Here is an 18,030-nt window from a genome sequence, read left to right as displayed (position 1 = left end):
GAATTATGGAAAATACAGCAAGTTGGAATGCTAACTTTAATATGGCTTATTCATTTCCTAATCAAATAATAAACACTAAAGGATAAAATTAATTCAAAGCTTGTTGCAGTTGCACTGTTGCTCCTGAAGATTTGAAAACTGATCTCTAAATATTAAAAATAGTAAATACATATTACAAAAGACAACATATAAAAGTTTTAAAAGTTTAAATGGCTTTTATAAATATGCATACCTATATTTAATATGAGGTTCAAATAATGTTTTTTTAATTTTATAAAAGATATGTGATATGGTTTCCAAGTTGGTATCCTTGTGTCCAGATGGACAGCAGGTAATCAAGATGGCTTCAAGAAGCATAAATAAAAGGTTTATATTATAAAAGTTAGTATATGAATGGGAATTGGATTATGAATATATTCAAAAAACTTTGCAGAGTTTCATTTTCAACTATGTTTCTCTTACATAGGTCTTTCATCATCTTTTCTAAATTTTTAAAGATGAGTTTAAGAAATGGTCCAGAAAAAAAAATTTAAGCCTATATGTAAACAACAGGAGAAGTAAAAATGCTATAAAATATTAAATATGTATCTCTGACCATCATACCTAAGGGCTAACAAGATAGTCATTCAGTTATAGGAAGTATGTATTGCTAATAAATGCATACTGAAAAGCTGTCCTTTACTTTTTTGGTTAAGAATTCTTCTGAAGGCATCAAGTTTTTCCTAATATCTCATAGCCAAAGAAAGATTATCTTTACTATAGCACTCAGTATCTAAAATCCATAAAGTTATTCTACCTTTTGATGAAAATGGTTACAGTATTCAACTGTACAGAGATTTGTGGACACAATTCTACAACACATTGTTTTCAAAAGGAAGATTTTTAAAAAATTCTAACTGATAAATTATCAATTTCATTGAGTAGCATTTATTTGTGTTGAAATTTAAAACCAAAAAAAAAGCAACAAAGAGAATGGATTAGCTTTTACTAAATCTCAGTTGTTTTACATCCAAGTTCTTATAAAATATTTTCATTTCCAGGTTATAGAGACAAAATGTGAGAACATGCTGTATTTTTAAAATGCCTTTTACACTTGATACCCTGCTCCTATACTTCCCTCACGACCTCAACTGCATTGCACAATATTTGAAGTAACATCCAGTTAAACATCACCTTCAAACAACCTCTCATTTCACAAGCTGGTGGCTCAGTGACAGTCTTGGTCTACAAGATCCTAGGAGCTCAAAGGAATAGCTTTTAAGCTAAAGGACACCATTTCAGAAATAACACTGAACACTTAATATAAGTTAATCAAATCAAGTTAAACCAGTTCCAAAAGTAACCTGCAATTTACAGTTAAAATCTGACTTAGCTTTTGGTTGCCCCATTGCTATATATAGCAAAATGGTCCAGAGCACAGGCTCTTGTTTTTAAAACAAAAAAAACTTGACATTTTTATTGATACATATTAATAAAGCATATAGTTTAAATAAAATGTACTAGCAATGACATTTGGTAAAATCACCTAGTTATGCATTTATCACTTCAGTCATTATTAGAGCATTTTCATTATTTCAATAATAATAATAATAAAAAATAGACAAAGTCTTCACTTCTCAATCTCACTATGCATCCCCCTGCCGTAAATAGCTGCTATTTCTGGCTCTTCTTGCACAATTATTTATTTTTTTGTTTCTTTTTTTGTGTGTGCTTTATTTTTGTTGTTCTTGTTTTTGTTAAATTGCCTGTTTTTAAAGATTCATAGATCACAAAAAATGTTACATTAAAAAATATAAGAGGTTCCCACATACCCCATCTCCACCACCACCACCACCACCCCCCCCACTCTTTCCACATCAACAACCTCTTACATCATTGTGGCATATTCATTGCATTTGGTGAATACATTTTGGAGCACTGCTGCACCACATGGATTATAGTTTACAATGTAGTTTACACTCTCTCCTAGTCCATTCAGTGGGTTATGGAAGGTTATATAATGTCCAGAGCACAGACTCTTAAAAACTGACTGACTGGGTTGCAATCTTGACTTGTCATTCAGTAACTAATTACTTTGGGCAAATTACTTAACCTCTCTGTACCTCAGTTTCCTCATGTGTAAAATGGGGCACCAACCCAACAAGTTTCATTACACTTTATTTTTTTTTTTTAAGATTTATTTATTTATTTAACTCCCCCCCTCCCCTGGTTGTCTGTTCTCTGTGTCTATTTGCCTCGTCTTGTCTCTTTGTCCGCTTCTGTTGTCATCAGCGGCATGGGAAGTGTGGGCGGCGCCATTCCTGGGCAGGTTGCACTTTTCTTTCGCGCTGGGCGGCTCTCCTTACGGGTGCACTCCTTGCACGTGGAGCTCCCCTATGCGGGGGACACCCCTGCGTGGCGCGGCACTCCTTGCACACATCAGCACTGCGCATGGGCCAGCTCCACACGGGTCAAGGAGGCCCGGGGTTTGAACCGCGAACCTCCCATGTGGTAGACGGACGTCCTAACCACTGGGCCAAGTCCATTTCCTACACTTTATTATTGAAATACTTTTATTTCTCCTTTCTAAACATCCAGAGAAAAGTATTTTTCCTTCAAAAATTCATATTTTTAGAGCTAAAAATTTTTCCTTTTTTTCTTTTAGTGAAGGCTCTTTCAAAGATTAATCACACTGCCATTGAACTCCCTAATACCTTACTGAAGTACTAAACATAGCACTATGAGGCAATTCTGAACTTCATAAATGGAAGATCACCTGAGAGTTTGAACTATACCCAGATTGAAGGTTAGATGATCACTCTGGTTATTTAAAGGTTTCACTAATTCTTAGTTCCCACCTCAAAATGAGAACAAGACAGTACTGTTAGTTAGAGGACTTGTGTGTGTTCTGTCTCTACATTGCAATATAATTTTAGGTATTTCAAAGGACATAAATAACCTTACTTTTAATCACTGCATGACATAAAGTTTAGTTTTGTTTTTATGTTAACCTTGCTTCTAGGATCACTGATAAAACACTGAAAAGTCAGTTGGCAGCCTCAGGCCACAGAGATTTTAGTGTGTGAATGTATAAGTGTATGTATGTGTGTGCACATGAATGTGTAGACAGACATACATGTATCACCACACATATATGAAATATGTTTCCATTTCACTGAGTAAATCTGCTAATGAAGAAATTCAATGAAAGGGAAGACCCGCCTTCTCCAAACACTTTGGTCTGGAGAAATGTTGACTCCCTTTTTTACTTCTTCCTTATCCTATGCAGATTTATCCATGCATATTCATCACTTCCTGAGAAAGGCAGGGGAGCCCATAAAGAACAGTATGAGTTGTGAAATCAATCTAACATCTGTGTGCGTGAACCAGCTACTAGCTATGTGATCGTGGGCAATAAATTAACCTCTCTCAATCCTGCTGTCCATTTAAAATGCAAATAAAATACCCACATTGCAGGTTGGTAGGGATAACTGAAAGAGGCAATGTGTGCAAAGCACTTAAGTCAGCAGCTGGCACAGAGAAAGCTGTCAATAATCAGCAACCACTGGGAAACGGACTTTGGCCCAGTGGTTAGGGCGTCCGTCTACCATATGGGAGGTCCCCGGTTCAAACCCCGGGCCTCCTTGACCCGTGTGGAGCTGGCCATGCGCAGCGCTGATGCGCGCAAGGAGTGCCGTGCCACGCAAAGGGTGTCCCCCGCGTGGGGGAGCCCCACGCGCAAGGAGTGTGTCCGTGAGGAAAGCCGCCCAGCGTGAAAAGAAAGAGCAGCCTGCCCAGGAATGGCGCCGCCCACACTTCCCGTGCCGCTGATGACAACAGAAGCGGACAAAGAAACAAGACGCAGCAAATAGACACCAAGAACAGACAACCAGGGGAGGGGGGGAAATTAAATAAATAAATACATCTTTAAAAAAATAATAATAATAATCAGCAACCACTATATTAATATTTGTGTGGTTGAGGAGGTGGTGTTTACTACATTCATTTCAAGTTAACAGAAAAATTCTGTTTAAAAATACTTTACAAAAAAAAGAATAATACATAACTGGCTGAATCTAAACTGTGTTTATTCCCTGCAAACACAATTGGTATTTGAGAATATTGTATGAGTGTTGTGTAGATATCAAATGAGGGGGGAAATCCTGATGAACAAAAAATACAAAGAATTCATTTATACATTCTTGTAGTACCTAGAATCACATTAAGTCCCCCAGATTTGCCTGTATTAGGAGGTTAATTTCTAATAAAATTAGATATTCATATGTTCTAATTATCAGCTCATGGTTTAGAAGCATAATTAAAATGGTCACATAACATGGATAATAAAAATTCCTACTCAGTTATGAGATATATGATTTTCCTTCCACACAATGTATTTACCTCCCTGAAAATATTTTATTTAATTTATAAATTAATTTGTAGTCTTTAACATATCCCAGCTGAGGGGCAAGAAATATAATACCAGTAAAGCAGGCATGAGGTTAAAAATTAGTCAGCCTGCCCAGGAATGGCGCCGCCCACACTTCCCGTGCCGCTGACGACAACAGAAGCGGACAAAGAAACAAGACGCAACAAATAGACACCAAGAACAGACAACCAGGGGAGGGGGGGAAATTAAACAAATAAATAAATCTTTAAAAAAAAAAAAAAAATTAGTAAAGGATAATTCTGACGGGATGGCCTCAGAAAGAATTATTCAGCTATGTGCACTGAGAAAGTTTACGATTTATGGTCAGAGAAGGGCTAAAAAATGTTGATCTTATTATTTCACAGTATAATATGAATGTACAGAATGTGGAAATGATTTTTAAAAATACTCAGGTTGGTAAATGTGTGGTTATTTATAAGGAGAAGCCAAAACTAATGTGGCTCAAGACTACCTTTTACTTATTTATCCCGCCAATAGTTTTTATTGGTTTTAAATGTGTTTTAATATATAAAACTCAAATCAAACACGGTGTTCTCTCATTAATCAAATGACAATATAAAGAAAAATGGTAAAATGTATAGCAATATTCTAACCAAATACAGTTTCAATGAACAGTAGTAAAGCTACTAAAGTAAAATTCTCAACAAGGAGACTTATTTGCATACTAGTTCTATTCATTTGTAACTTGGAATTAACATATTTCCTTCCCCAGTTTTTTGTCCTTAATTGCTAAAAATGTATTTAAAAATACAAATTTATTACAAGAGTTATTTAAAAATACAAAAGTAATGCCATTTTATGAGAATTGTTTAGCTATAATCCTTCAAGTTTTGCTTTTTTAAAAAAAAAAGTTGTTTTTCATAATGCAACTATAAAATAAATTTCTACTTGATCCCTTGTTATTTTTTGTTTTTGTTTGTTTGTTTTGTTTTTCTTAAGGAGGTACCAGGGATTGAACCTGGGACCTTGTACATGCGAAGCAGGCGCTCGTCCACTGACCTACACCTACTCTCCTTGATTCCTCGTTAATGGCTTTCCCCTATAAAAGGTAATAACTTCTTTTGGGGCCTTAAATCATAATACATGCAGTTTATTCTTAAAGGTTCTGAATCATCTTCCTTTCCATAGAATATTTTTTTCCAACTGAAACATGAAAGTAGACAATAAAATGCTGCTATATCTATTTTGCAACAGAGAATTTAAAGGACACTTCCTCACAGACTTGTCTACTTTAATTACAACAAATCAAAAAGAAATAATTAACTAAGATATTTTCAGGACTATCTACAACTCTATTGATTCTGAACTCACTTTGACAGGTATTAGAATACTTAGAAATTTTTAAATAACCCTCAAGAGTCTTTCTTTTTTGAGCATCATTATAAAAATTTCTGTTCAGCTGTTTGTTGTTTGTTGGTTTGTTTTTTTAAAGATTTATTTATTTTAATTCCCCCCCCTCCCCCGGTTGTCTGTTCTCTGTGTCTATTTGCTGCGTCTTGTTTCTTTGTCCGCTTCTGTTGTCATCAGCGGCACGGGAAGTGTGGGCGGCGCCATTCCTGGGCAGGCTGCACTTTCTTTTGCGCTGGGCGGCTCTCCTTATGGGTGCACTCCTTGCACGTGGGGCTCCCCTACGCGGGGGACACCCCTGCATGGCAGGGCACTCCTTGCGCGCATCAGCACTGCGCATGGGCCAGCTCCACACCAGTCAAGGAGGCCCGGGGTTTGAACTGCGGACCTCCCATGTGGTAGACAGATGCCCTAACCACTGGGCCAAGTCCGTTTCCCTGTTTGTTTGTTTTTTAATGCTAGCATACTTTTTTAATACGCCAAAGGCCAAGTCTTAGAATACTGGCTTCATAAGGTTAAAATTCCAGTTAACTGGTATAAGTAACAAGTACATAAGGAGATTTTTTTTTTGGGGGGGAGGGGGGGTTGCTTACATTTTAACCACATTCCAGTAGAAATAGTTTCTTATGACAAAAATCTAATGAATTCTAAAAATGCTATCCAAGGATAGGAAATTATCACTTCTAAGTTTCCAAATTTTAAGGTTCTTTGGATTAACAAAATATAAAGAACTACTTACAGTGAGAAATCTTAAGAGAAAATAACTAGAGAAGGAAATTAATAAAAAATGGGAGCCAAAGTAACAATGGAGGAGAAAAAAAGTGAAACATCTCTACAAAATTTACTCTCCATTAAAGATATACAGGGAAGTGGTTAGGGCATCTGTCTACCACATGGGAGGTCCACGGTTCAAATCCCCGGCCTCCTTGACCCGTGTGGAGCTGGCCCATGCGCAGTGCTGATGCGCGCAGGGAGTGCCATGCCATGCAGGAGTGTCCCCTTGTAGGGGGGTCCCACATGTAAGGAGTGCACCCTGTAAGGAGAGCCGCCCAGCGCGAAAGCGCAACCTGCCCAAGAATGGCGCTGCACACATGGAGAGCTGATGCAGCAAGATACCGCAACAAAAAGACACATAGATTCCTGTGCCGCTGACAACAGAAGCAGACAAAAACAAGAACACACAGCAAATGGACACAGAAAACAGACAACTGGGGGGGGGAAGGGGAGAGAAATAAATAAAAATAAATCTTTGGAGAAAAAAAAGATATACATATATTTGAAACCACCTTTGGACCCCTTGCACTAGTTGTTTCCTCTTTCTGAAGCATTTTTACCCCAGATTCCTGCATAACTCACTCCCTCACATCTAATATTGGCTTCTTGGTGAGGCCTACCTTGGTCACACTATTTCAAATAACTTAAAATTTAAACTTATAAACCAGCTCCATCATTCCTCGTCCCTCTTAAAATGTTCTAATTCTTTTCCATTGAACTTACCTCCTAAAGTACCAAATGTTTTTGTTTTGTTAGGCTGCTCAAAGCAGATACCATGAACTGTTTTGGCTTTAACAAGGCAAATTTATTAGCTTACAAGCTTATAGTTTTGAGGTTGAGAAAAATGTCCAAATCAAGACATCATCAAGTTGACACTTTCTTTCAGAAGATCAGCTGTTGGAAATCCTTGGCTTCTCTGCTACATGGCTAGGCATATGGCGGCATCTGCTGGTCTTTCCCTTCTCTTCCAGGTTTCATTGTTTTCAGCTTTTTGCTTCTGTGTCTCTCTCTCTCTGTGCATTTCTTTCTCCCATATAGGACTCCAGTAAAAGGACTAAGATACACCCTGGGCCGTACCTTAACTGAAGTAACCTCATCAAAATGTCCTACTTACAACAGGTTTACACCAAACAGGAATGGATTAGTTTTAAGAACATGATTTTCTAGGGTACAGACAGTTCCAAACCACCACACTCCATCCCTGGACCCCAAAAAAGGCATTTTCTTTCTGACGCAAAATATATTCATTCCATCACAATATCCAGAAAGCCCTAAATCAATTCAGTAATAATAGTTTAGTACAAAGTCTCATTAAAATCAGTTATAGATGTTTTCTATCCTGGGGCACAACTCCCCTCCATAGGTGGACCTGTGAAACCTAGAGAACAAGTTATCTACTTCCAATATACAAAGGAAATTTCTCCAGAAGAGAGAAATTGGAAGGAAAACAGGGGTCACAGGTCCCAAACAATTCCAAAACCCTAAAGGGTATATGCCATTAGATTTCAAGGTCTGACAGTCACCTATGTAATGATGTTTTATACTCTGGGCCTGATGGAGCAGCAACCCCACCCTTTCTAAGGGTTTGCGTAACAGCCATGTTCTCCCCAAATACTGGGGTACTCTCTCCAAACACTGGGGTGAAAGTTCCATTCTTATCAAACATCAGGATGGAGGCCAGGTTCTAGGATCCATTGTCATCAAGCATAGGGGTGGCAGCCAGACTCCAGACTCTAGACACTGTACAATCGCCCAGGCATCCGTGAAAACAGGGGATTACACTCTTCCTGAAAAACGGGGCAGAAGGTCAGCCCTCTTCACAAGCCAGGGTATACTCACCCTTTTCACACACATGGGTGGGCTTGCTTTCTTGGCCTGAGAAGATGTCTTTTGTTCCAGACCTCAGCTTCCATGGTTGTGCCTTTGAAGTCACATTTCCTTCTATCTGTCCCCTTTTGGTCCCTTTCTCCAGGGTGGCAGTGGTTCCGTTCATATGGATCTCAGAAAAAACTTGTCGGTTTCACATGTAATAATACACAGGAGCCCAAACCATCAGACAAAAGAACCTTCCACAAATCCTTTCCGGATAACTGCATTTCCAATCCTGACTTGCACTGAAATGGTTGACTGGATCCATGTTCAGTTAAACCCTCACATGGAGCACTATTCTCTGAGGACTCACTTTCCTGAAGCTCAGAATTTTCCAAACCATAAATTTCTGATTTCTTTTAGCTCAGGAGTTCAGTTCTCAGCTTATCCCTTTCTTTTCACATTTTACTATGAGTTGCAAGGAGAAACCAGGCTGCACTCTGCACACTTAGCTTCAAAATCTCCTCAGCTAAATATCCAACTTCATCACTCTCAAATTGTGCCTTCCATCCAATATCAGAGCTCAATTTTTCCAAGTTCTCTGCCACTTTAAAACAAGGGTTGCCTTTCTTTCAGTTTTCAGTGACACATTAATCTTATCTTCTAAGATCTCATCATAAGTACCTTTAGTATCCATAGTCCTGCTGACATTCTCTTCAAAGTAATCTAGGCCTTTTCTATCAAGCATCTCACAATTCTTCCAGCTTCTATCCATTACCCAATTATAAAGACATTTCCATATGTTTGGTATTTGCAATAGCAGTACCCCACTCTTCTGGTACCAGAATTTGTTTTAGTTTGATAGGCTGCTCAAAGCAGATGATGTTGGCTTTAACAACGGGAATTTGTTACCTAACACGCTTACAGTTTTTGTCCAAATGAAGGCATCATCAAGGCGATCCTTTCTTCCTGAAGACTTGCTACCAGCAATCCTCAGCTCCTCTGCCACACGGCAAGGCTAGTTTTTTCCTTCTCGTTTGCTATTTTCAGCTTTTTGGTTCCATAACTTTTGCTCTTTCTCAGAATTTCATTCTTTTATAAAGGACTCCAGTAAAAGAATTAAGACCCACCCTGGGCCATACTTTAACTTAAGTAACTTCATCAAAAGGTCCTACTTACAATAAGTGCGCACTCACAGGAATGAATTTGCTTTAAGAACATGCTTTTCTGGGGTACATACAGTTCCAAACCACCACACCAGAAATTTACATATTTTATTTATTGTCAGTCTCTCCCCCCCACCCAATAAAATGAAAGCCCCCCAAAACCAGAGATTTGTATCTATTTTGTTCACTAATGTACCCCAGTGGCTACAAAAGCACTTTGTATACAGCAGGCAAGATTTGTTGAATGAGGAATGGATGGATGGATGGATGGACGGGTGAATACACAATTAGGCACATAATGAACAGACCCAAGCATTATACTTCTATGTTCTCACCAGATATTAGGTAAGATTAACCTGATTTTCATCAACCAGTCAAATAAATAAATGTAAGCATAGGGGTGCAAATCATTTCACCTCTCCACTCTTAACGCTTCACCCAGCAATATGTAATTACCTGCATCTTCCAATAGAGCACAGAGCAATGGGATCACCCACCACAGCAACCAGAGATTGTGCCCTCGTGATTGCAGTATTGAGAAGCTTATAGTTAGACAAAAAGCCATAATCTAAGTCTTCTGTGGAATCTTCCAGCAGTTGCTCTTTCTTTTTAATTGGCGTCTGTTTATGTTTACAAGTGTGCCTTGTACGTACTGTGCTAAGAAACAAAACTCTGAATTGCTTTCCTACAAAAAAAGAGAAAATCAAAGACTTAAAGATTATAATTCTGAATCACTGATATAATAAAAGCATAGTATTTTTTAAAATTTTAGTGCTGCAGCCAAGCACAGAGATCATCTAGTCCAATGTTCCACCCAGTACAAGCACTTCTTCCTTGAAGCAAAGTCATCTATACTCTTGCTATCCAGGAGCATGCTGATTCCATAAGGCTTCCTGCTTCCTTACGGAGAGACTAGTTTGTACAATGTTTTTTCTTATGCTATTTCTTAGAGTTCCACATCTATTCTTACTCTAAGACAAACCTTCAAATAGTTGAAAACAATTTTAATGTCTGTTCCTAGCCTTTTCTTCTCTAGGCCAAATAGCCTTAGTTCTTTAACTACTCTCAACTTCCATAGGCAGTTTCTAGACCATTACTATACTATCTCCTCTGGGTGCTTTCTAGTTTACTACTAATGCCTCTTCTAAAAAGCAACACAAAATTATGTGTGATCTAGAAAATACACTGTACAGTGAACTACTTTTTTCAATGACCCAGATATTATATTACTCTTACTATTGCATATTACCATAAGATTATATTTTGTCTTTTTAGTGCTCACATCATAGTGCTGCTTTATATATATATTTTAAAAAACACATGTTTTATAGTGTAATTACTTATATAAGGACAATTTAAAAGAATTCACTTAGGGAGGCCTATAGATGAAAAACACAAGCTGTGCTTTTAAAAATACATTTAAACAGAATTTGCATGGCAGTTGCAAGTTTAAAAAAATCTTCATGAACTAATTAGTCCACAGATAGAGTAAAACAACATTATGTGTCGAAAGCTACTATAGTGATTCTAACTATAGCATACAGAAATTGTATGGCATTTATATAATTATGGTCATTTAAAAAGTCCATTTTTGTTTATACATCTCTTACTTGGATTTATAAATTTAATAAAATTATAAATGAACTTGACCTTTAATTGCAAAACTTGGCACTGAAGTACTCGGTATGAAATAAATACATAGTTGCATGCCAGAAATGAGATATTTTGAGAATTAAAATCCAGTTTAAACACACTTTAAGAATTAAGCATTTGAAGTAGTTAATTCATTTCAAGTACTACTTACCTTGAACATTTAGCACCCTTTCAACATTAACATCAGATAATCTCTTTTTTCGAAGTTCAGCACGTATCCTAAACACTTGGTCAGCATATGGAGTCACCACACCAATACTGCCATCATCTAACTTCCCCCATGCTACTGGCCACTTCCTTCTTAACTCTTCTACACGTTCCACCACTTCAAATACCTTTAAACAAACAAACACCCACACATATTTAAGTTATAAACAGGGTCTGGAAAAACGAATACGTAACTGAAATAAATGTATAAAGGATCCCATTTTAGCAAATGTCATTTTAAAAATTACATTTAAATAGGAATAATGCTTTGCTGATGTAAACGCAATGAGAATTTAAAAACTTTAATTATATTTCCAACAGTAAACTTCTATGATATTGCATCCAATGAAAACATAAAAATCATAGACAATGTAATCAGCAACTGAACCCCATCCTCCCCAGCCCCCTTCGTAAATTCAGACAAGCTCAAGTTACTGTGTAGGGAAAAGGATGAGTTCATCAAACTGGCAGTCCCATGGAGGGCAACAGGGAAGCAAGTCCCCACTCTCTCAGTCCACTCTGTCCAGATCAGAAACTAAACAATTAACCAGGAGATTCCTGGAATCAGCGCCAGCACTAAGTTCCAGCAGCACAAAACTTAGCACTGCTCTCCCTGACTCTGATATAAATATACAGGGCAGCTCCTTTTGCCCTTTCTTGCTCTGCCTAGACAGCACACAAGTATATCTGGGGACCTGTTATGAGGACCTGTAACCTGTAAATCAGCCCTTTGTGACCCTTTTTCACCTTTTCCCTCTCTACCTAGACCAGCCTTTAAGTATATCTGGGCCCCATAATCTGTTACTTTCTTTCTCTTCTCTCATTTTCTTAATAAACTAATGCCTAACTAAACTGATGTACTTAAATTCTTTTTTGTAACAAAGCCAAGAACCTAGGGAAAATCTGGCAACAATATTTTTCCATAATTTGTTACAAATGTTTCACAACAATGTAAGGGTTTTTTTTTTATTTCTCTTCCCTCTCCTTCCCCTCCCCCCCATTGTCTGTTCTCTGTGTCTATTTGCTGCGTCTTCTTTGTCCACTTGTTGTTGTCAGCGGCACAGGAACACACGGAGAGCTGACACAAGATGACGCAACACAAAGAGACACAGATTCCTGGGTAGGCTGCACTTTCTTTCGCGCTGGGTGGCTCTCTTTACGGGGTACACTCCTTGAGCTTGGGGCTCCCCTACGCAGGGACACCCCTGTGTGGCAGGGCACTCCTTGCATGCATCAGCACTGTGCATGAGCCAGCTCCACACGGGTCAAGGAGGCCCGGGGTTTGAACCGCAGACCTCCCACATGGTAGACGGACACCCTAACCAGTGGGCCAAGTCCGCCACCACAATGTAAGGTTTTTGTGGTAGGGTGATCGATGCAAGCCCTGTATGATGTTTTGCAGGCTTGTTTTTTAAGTTCACCACTTTTACTATACATTTTTTATTTATTGCTCATGTATGAATGATGTACTTCAATAAATTGTTTTTAAAATGAAAAAATTATTGAAATGTGTTTTATAGCAAGTATATGTATTAGCTTGGTGAATGAATGTTTCTTGCTCACTTGAAAATAATACATACTGTGCTCTCTGGGGATGAAGTCTTCTATAAATGTAAATTAGGTCAAATTGGTTGATAGCACCATTCAAATGATATCTAATTTACTGACTTTTGGTTCAATTTACAATGAGTTATTGGGATATGAGTGTTAAAGTTTCCAACTACAATTGTAGATTATTCTCTCCTTTTATTTGTGCTAGTTCTTGTTTCGAATATGTGACTGTTGTATGATTGGTGCATATACATATAGAATTTTTGTCTTCTTGATGAAATAACTTTTCTCATGAACTTCTTTGTATCTGGAAATATATCTTGTCTTGAACACTATTTTATTGCAGCTTTTTATAATTAATATTTGCAATGGTATGCCTTTTTCCTCATACTTTCTGCTTTCATATTTAATCTATGTCTCATATCATTTTAATGCTCTGCCTTTTCCCCCCTAATTTACTATTTCTGTTTTGAATTGTACTCTGCAGACAATTAGAATTGTCTCCAAGACCTCTCATTCTGTTTCTTGGAACTTTTTTCCTTTTATTCCTCTGTTTATGAAGGACTTCAGTAATAGAATTAGGACCCACCCTCAATGGAAAACTAGGATTGGTAATTTGTACCAAACCCCTTTATCTATAACATTCTCTCCCTAGAGCTAACAGCACAGAATAAATTAGCTGTGCCTTAGAAGTCCTAAAACAGCAAACAAACTCTCTTGCTGCTGCTGTAGCGCTGTAAAATTGCAGAGCCCTTTACATGGTAACAGCAGCACAGGGGGGATAAGCTCATTTCTCAAGGAAAAAAAAAAAAAAACACCATTTCTATATAAATTATTCTGGAATAGTCCTAAACATCATTCAAAACCTGTAAAATGAAGCCCACCAACTTTGGCAGGATGCAGCTTCTAGAAGCACCTGGCCTTTCTCACACTCGTGATCCAGTATATCATAGCTGGCCCCCTTTTTGGGCCCACTTACCATCATCATCTTTATCCTTTTAGTGGGGCCATTTATCTTCAAAATTCTAACTAAGTTTATTTCTTCCAGAATCAATGCCTTCCAAAACAAGGTATTAGTCACATGGGGATTTCAGCCAGTCCCAACCACAGTGTCAAACCCATCTTTCCTCACCCTCAATAGACTAGCCAGAGAAGTTTATGCTCTGTCAGGCAGGGACTACTGTCCTAACCAGCAGGAAGTAACTACAGAAGAATGATCACTGCCCCTCAGGACCCCCTTAAAAATAATGGCATAAACTTTCTGAGGGGGAAGTTGAGGCAGGTTAGTCAGGGTAATGGAGGAGAAGACAAACATGGCTGGCAGACAACATGGCTGCAAGACCTCACTGGGACCTTGGGTGTAACCTTGAGGTCCAGTTTCTCTTTCTGGGACCTCTCCTTAGCCCCAGATATTCCAAACAGTCCTCACCATTGGTCCCACCATTGTTGGGGTAACCAATAACAGCCAGGGCCCATCCTCTTATCATTAGGAAGGGAGAGGAATAATTAACAGTTTAAAAGGTAATCACAGGAAGCAGATGTAGCTCAAATGACAGAGGGCCTGCCTACCATACAGGAGGTCCTGGGTTCAAATCCTAGGCCTTCTGGCCCATGTGGTGAGCTGGCCCATGTGCAGTGCTGCCACACACAAGGAGTACCATGTCACGCAGGGGTGTCCCCCATGTAGAGGTGCTCCACACGCAAGGAGTGCACCCTGCAAGGAGAGCCACCCCGCACAAAAAGTGCAGTCCACCCAGGAGTGGTGTCATGCACATGGAAAACTGATGCAGCAAGATGTTGCAACAAAAAAAAGAGACACAGAAGAACACACAGCAAGTGGACACAGAGAACAGACAACAGAGGGGGCGGGAAAGGACAGAGAAATAAGTAACATAAAATAAACCTTAAAAAAAAAAAAAGGTAATCACATTTCCCAAATAAATTCTCTTTACTGGCCTAAATTAAAAAAAAAAAAAAAAAAAAGACCTGACCTGAATGAGGTGAGGTGGGTCACATCTCAAGTTAAGATCCTACTTACAGTGGGTCCACACCCACTGGAATGGATTAATTTAAGAACATATTTTTCTGGAGTCCAAACAGATTCAAACTAGCATTAGCCCTGAAAAATTAAGATATATCCCCATATTTTGTTCTATTTTGTCCTTATGTGGTATATACTCCACAGTACATCGTCATTATTTTTGCTTCAAACCAGATTTTTTCAAATTGTGGTCTAGGGCCTCTTAAAAGTCCCTAACTCTTGAAGTTGCCCATGAGATTGAAACTATTTTCAAAATAATTCTTAAGACCTTGCCTTTTTCACTTTTACATTCTTTTATGAGTATTATTTGCATTTTAAGAGGCTACATAACATGTATTATTATAGCAGAATGAAAACAAAAGAGACAAAAGACTCTCACCGTGTTCTATTAAGTATAACATTAAAGAAATTTGCAAAAAATAAAAATATACAGAGCAGCCAACAGCCATCAGCTGGCACCAAGCCACAACTGAGACTAGGACAAATCTGGATCAGAAAGAGAGACTTTCAGAACTCCTGGCCTTCTAGCTATACAATCTTGTCCTAGCCATTTCATTAGCCTTCCAATAAAGTAACCTCACATTTCATTTGACTGAATTTTGGGGGACCACTTACTGGATTATGGTAGGGTTTTTAATGTACTTGGATTTTTTAAAATTCAGTGAATTAAACAAGCAGTCCCCATGTCTGGCACAGCGGGGTATATAAAGCTTGCCCACTAAGAGATTACTATTTAAAAAACAGATTCCTAATAAAATATATTATATATATGGCAAGGGCCAAAAGAGGGTCAAAAGAGGGCCAAACATGGGGAAACGGACTTTGGCCCAGTGGTTAGGGCGTCCGTCTACCACATGGGAGGTCCGCGGTTCAAGCCCCGGGCCTCCTTGACCCGTGTGGAGCTGGCCCATGCGCAGAGCTGATGCGTGCAAGGAGTGCTGTGCTACACAGGGGTGTCCCCCGCGTAGGGGAGCCCCACGCGCAAGGAGTGCACCCATAAGGAGAGCCGCCCAGCGCGAAGGAGGGAGCAGCCTGCCGAGGAATGGCGCCGCCCACACTTCCCGTGCCGCTGACGACAACAGAAGCGGACAAAGAAACAAGACGCAGCAAAAAGACACAGAAAACAGACAACCGGGGAAGGGGAGGGGAATTAAATAAATAAAAAAATAAAATCTTTAAAAAAAAAAAAAAAGAGGGCCAAACAAGATACTAGAAATGTACAGAAGAAGGAGAAATTTTAAAAGATATATTTAAAATGCATTATTTATTTATATACTATTTATTAATAATGTCTATTTGAATAAACAATGTTAAAAATGCTTATCACAATTTGATAGTTCTCGGTCCTTTTAAGAACTTGAGAATTATTGGCCAGCATTCAGTCTGACTTCCTGTTACAAATTCAATAAACAATAAAGGTAAAGACTCCAGTCACCCTGTTGTTATAATGACAGAGAGCAAGTACATCAAATATAGAAAATGTTTCAAGGATTTTGAAGCACAAACCTGACTAAGGTATGGTATGGCTGAGTCTACTGCAATAAAGAATATAAAAAGCTATTTTTACCTCTTTGACTAGATATAATGGTAGATGAAACACATACACTGTTCCTACCACTAAGCAACACATAACAATTTTTCCACTTTATACCTTATACTCTAGGCAGCATAGCACTGTAATTAAAATATACAAACTTGGAATGGTATGATAAGGAACTTGAAGAAAATGCTCTCCCAAACAGACATCTATTAAAAGCTGGTCAAAATTAGCAAAGACGATCATTCAAAGTCTTTAGAGATTGAGGAAAGGGCTTACAAGAAATTGAGAAGCATTTATTAAACAAAATCTACAGAAATTACAGTGGGAGGCCATGGTATCTGAACTAGGGATTGCAGCCATCCCTCTACAGCTCTGCTTACAGAACTGGTTCAGCAGGTTTGGCAGCAGGAGTGCCACACCCCAGCTTCCTGGTATAGAAGAGCTATGCCAGTGGTTTGGACATCTGGTGAACATTAACAGATCCCATTTTCTCTAGCTCTATGCTGCAGAAGGTCTATACTGAGGAGATGGCACCAGTAGGAAGTGCCTGGTTCCACACCCCAACTCCAATGATACAGGGAAGATCTGAGTGGGACGGTGGGTGAAGAGTCAGTCTTCCCTTCCTTCACGGTTCTGTGTTGCAGGAGAGCTGCTTCAAGCAGTTGAGAGACAGCTTCCATCTCCCTCTTCCATGCCCTCTTTTCCAACTCTGGGCCGTGGAAGATGTATATTGAACACTGGCAACAGGTGGACAGTAGTACCTAGATAGTGCTCTAGGGCCCCACCATACACAATAGGGATAATCCAAGTGGGGAAGCTAATGAACAAGTTCCCCATGCTTCTCCAACAACTGTTTCATAAACTCTGACCGGGAAAGGGTTGAAAGAAGCCTCGAAAATCTCGCAACACCCTACTTCTGCCAAGGACTCCAACTTTAGTTGGATCAGACTGTACAGCAAATCATGTTGCAGGAAATTATGGAAAAAATAGAGCATCAGCTAGCAATCAGCAAAAGCTAACTAAGCTGGGTGTGGTACCAATAGAGACAGACCAGCTAATGCTTAATGGGGAGAGAAATTCCAGGTAAAACCACATCATTCCCAGTGATCAAGAAAACTATACGTATGCCCAAGATTGCATTCCCTGAGGAGCAACATCAGAAGACACACACTGTGGATGAAATAAATTTCAATGAATTAGTCCAGCCAAGACACAAAACAAATAAGCAAACAATAACAAGCTTCCCAGGAAGCAACAACAAGCTCCCCAGGGATCCAGAGTGTCCAGAGTTGTTATATTATTTAAAGACCCTGACTGCAACAAAAAAATGATGAGACATGCAAAAGAATAGTGAAGTGTGACCCTCACAGAAAATGCTTTTGAGGGTCCCTGATGTCAGAGTCTTAGCAAAAAAAGACTTCAAAGCAGCTATTATAAATATGTTCAAAGATCTAAAGGAAATCATACATAAAGAATTAAACGAAGGTATGATTGACAAATATATCAACAAATA

General features: G+C 38.7%; 1 protein-coding gene across 4 annotated transcripts in view; it reads right to left on the bottom strand.

Annotated features, from left to right (window-relative positions):
• Nucleotides 1–18,030, bottom strand: part of HELZ (helicase with zinc finger) — a 236,830-nt gene that overhangs the window by 84,014 nt on the left and 134,786 nt on the right. For all 4 annotated transcript variants that reach the window (XM_058284578.2, XM_058284577.2, XM_058284579.2 and 1 more), the window contains 2 exons: nt 11,330–11,513; nt 9,982–10,210 (listed from right to left, as the gene is read on the bottom strand). In XM_058284578.2, coding sequence (XP_058140561.1) covers nt 9,982–10,210; nt 11,330–11,513 — 413 coding nt within the window. The remainder of the gene's footprint in view (nt 1–9,981; nt 10,211–11,329; nt 11,514–18,030) is intronic.

This window comes from Dasypus novemcinctus, chromosome 21, assembly GCF_030445035.2.
Source record: "Dasypus novemcinctus isolate mDasNov1 chromosome 21, mDasNov1.1.hap2, whole genome shotgun sequence".
NCBI lineage: Eukaryota > Metazoa > Chordata > Mammalia > Cingulata > Dasypodidae > Dasypus > Dasypus novemcinctus.
The sequence above is the reverse complement of the archived record's forward strand: the minus strand, read 5'-3'. Positions and strand labels throughout refer to the sequence as shown.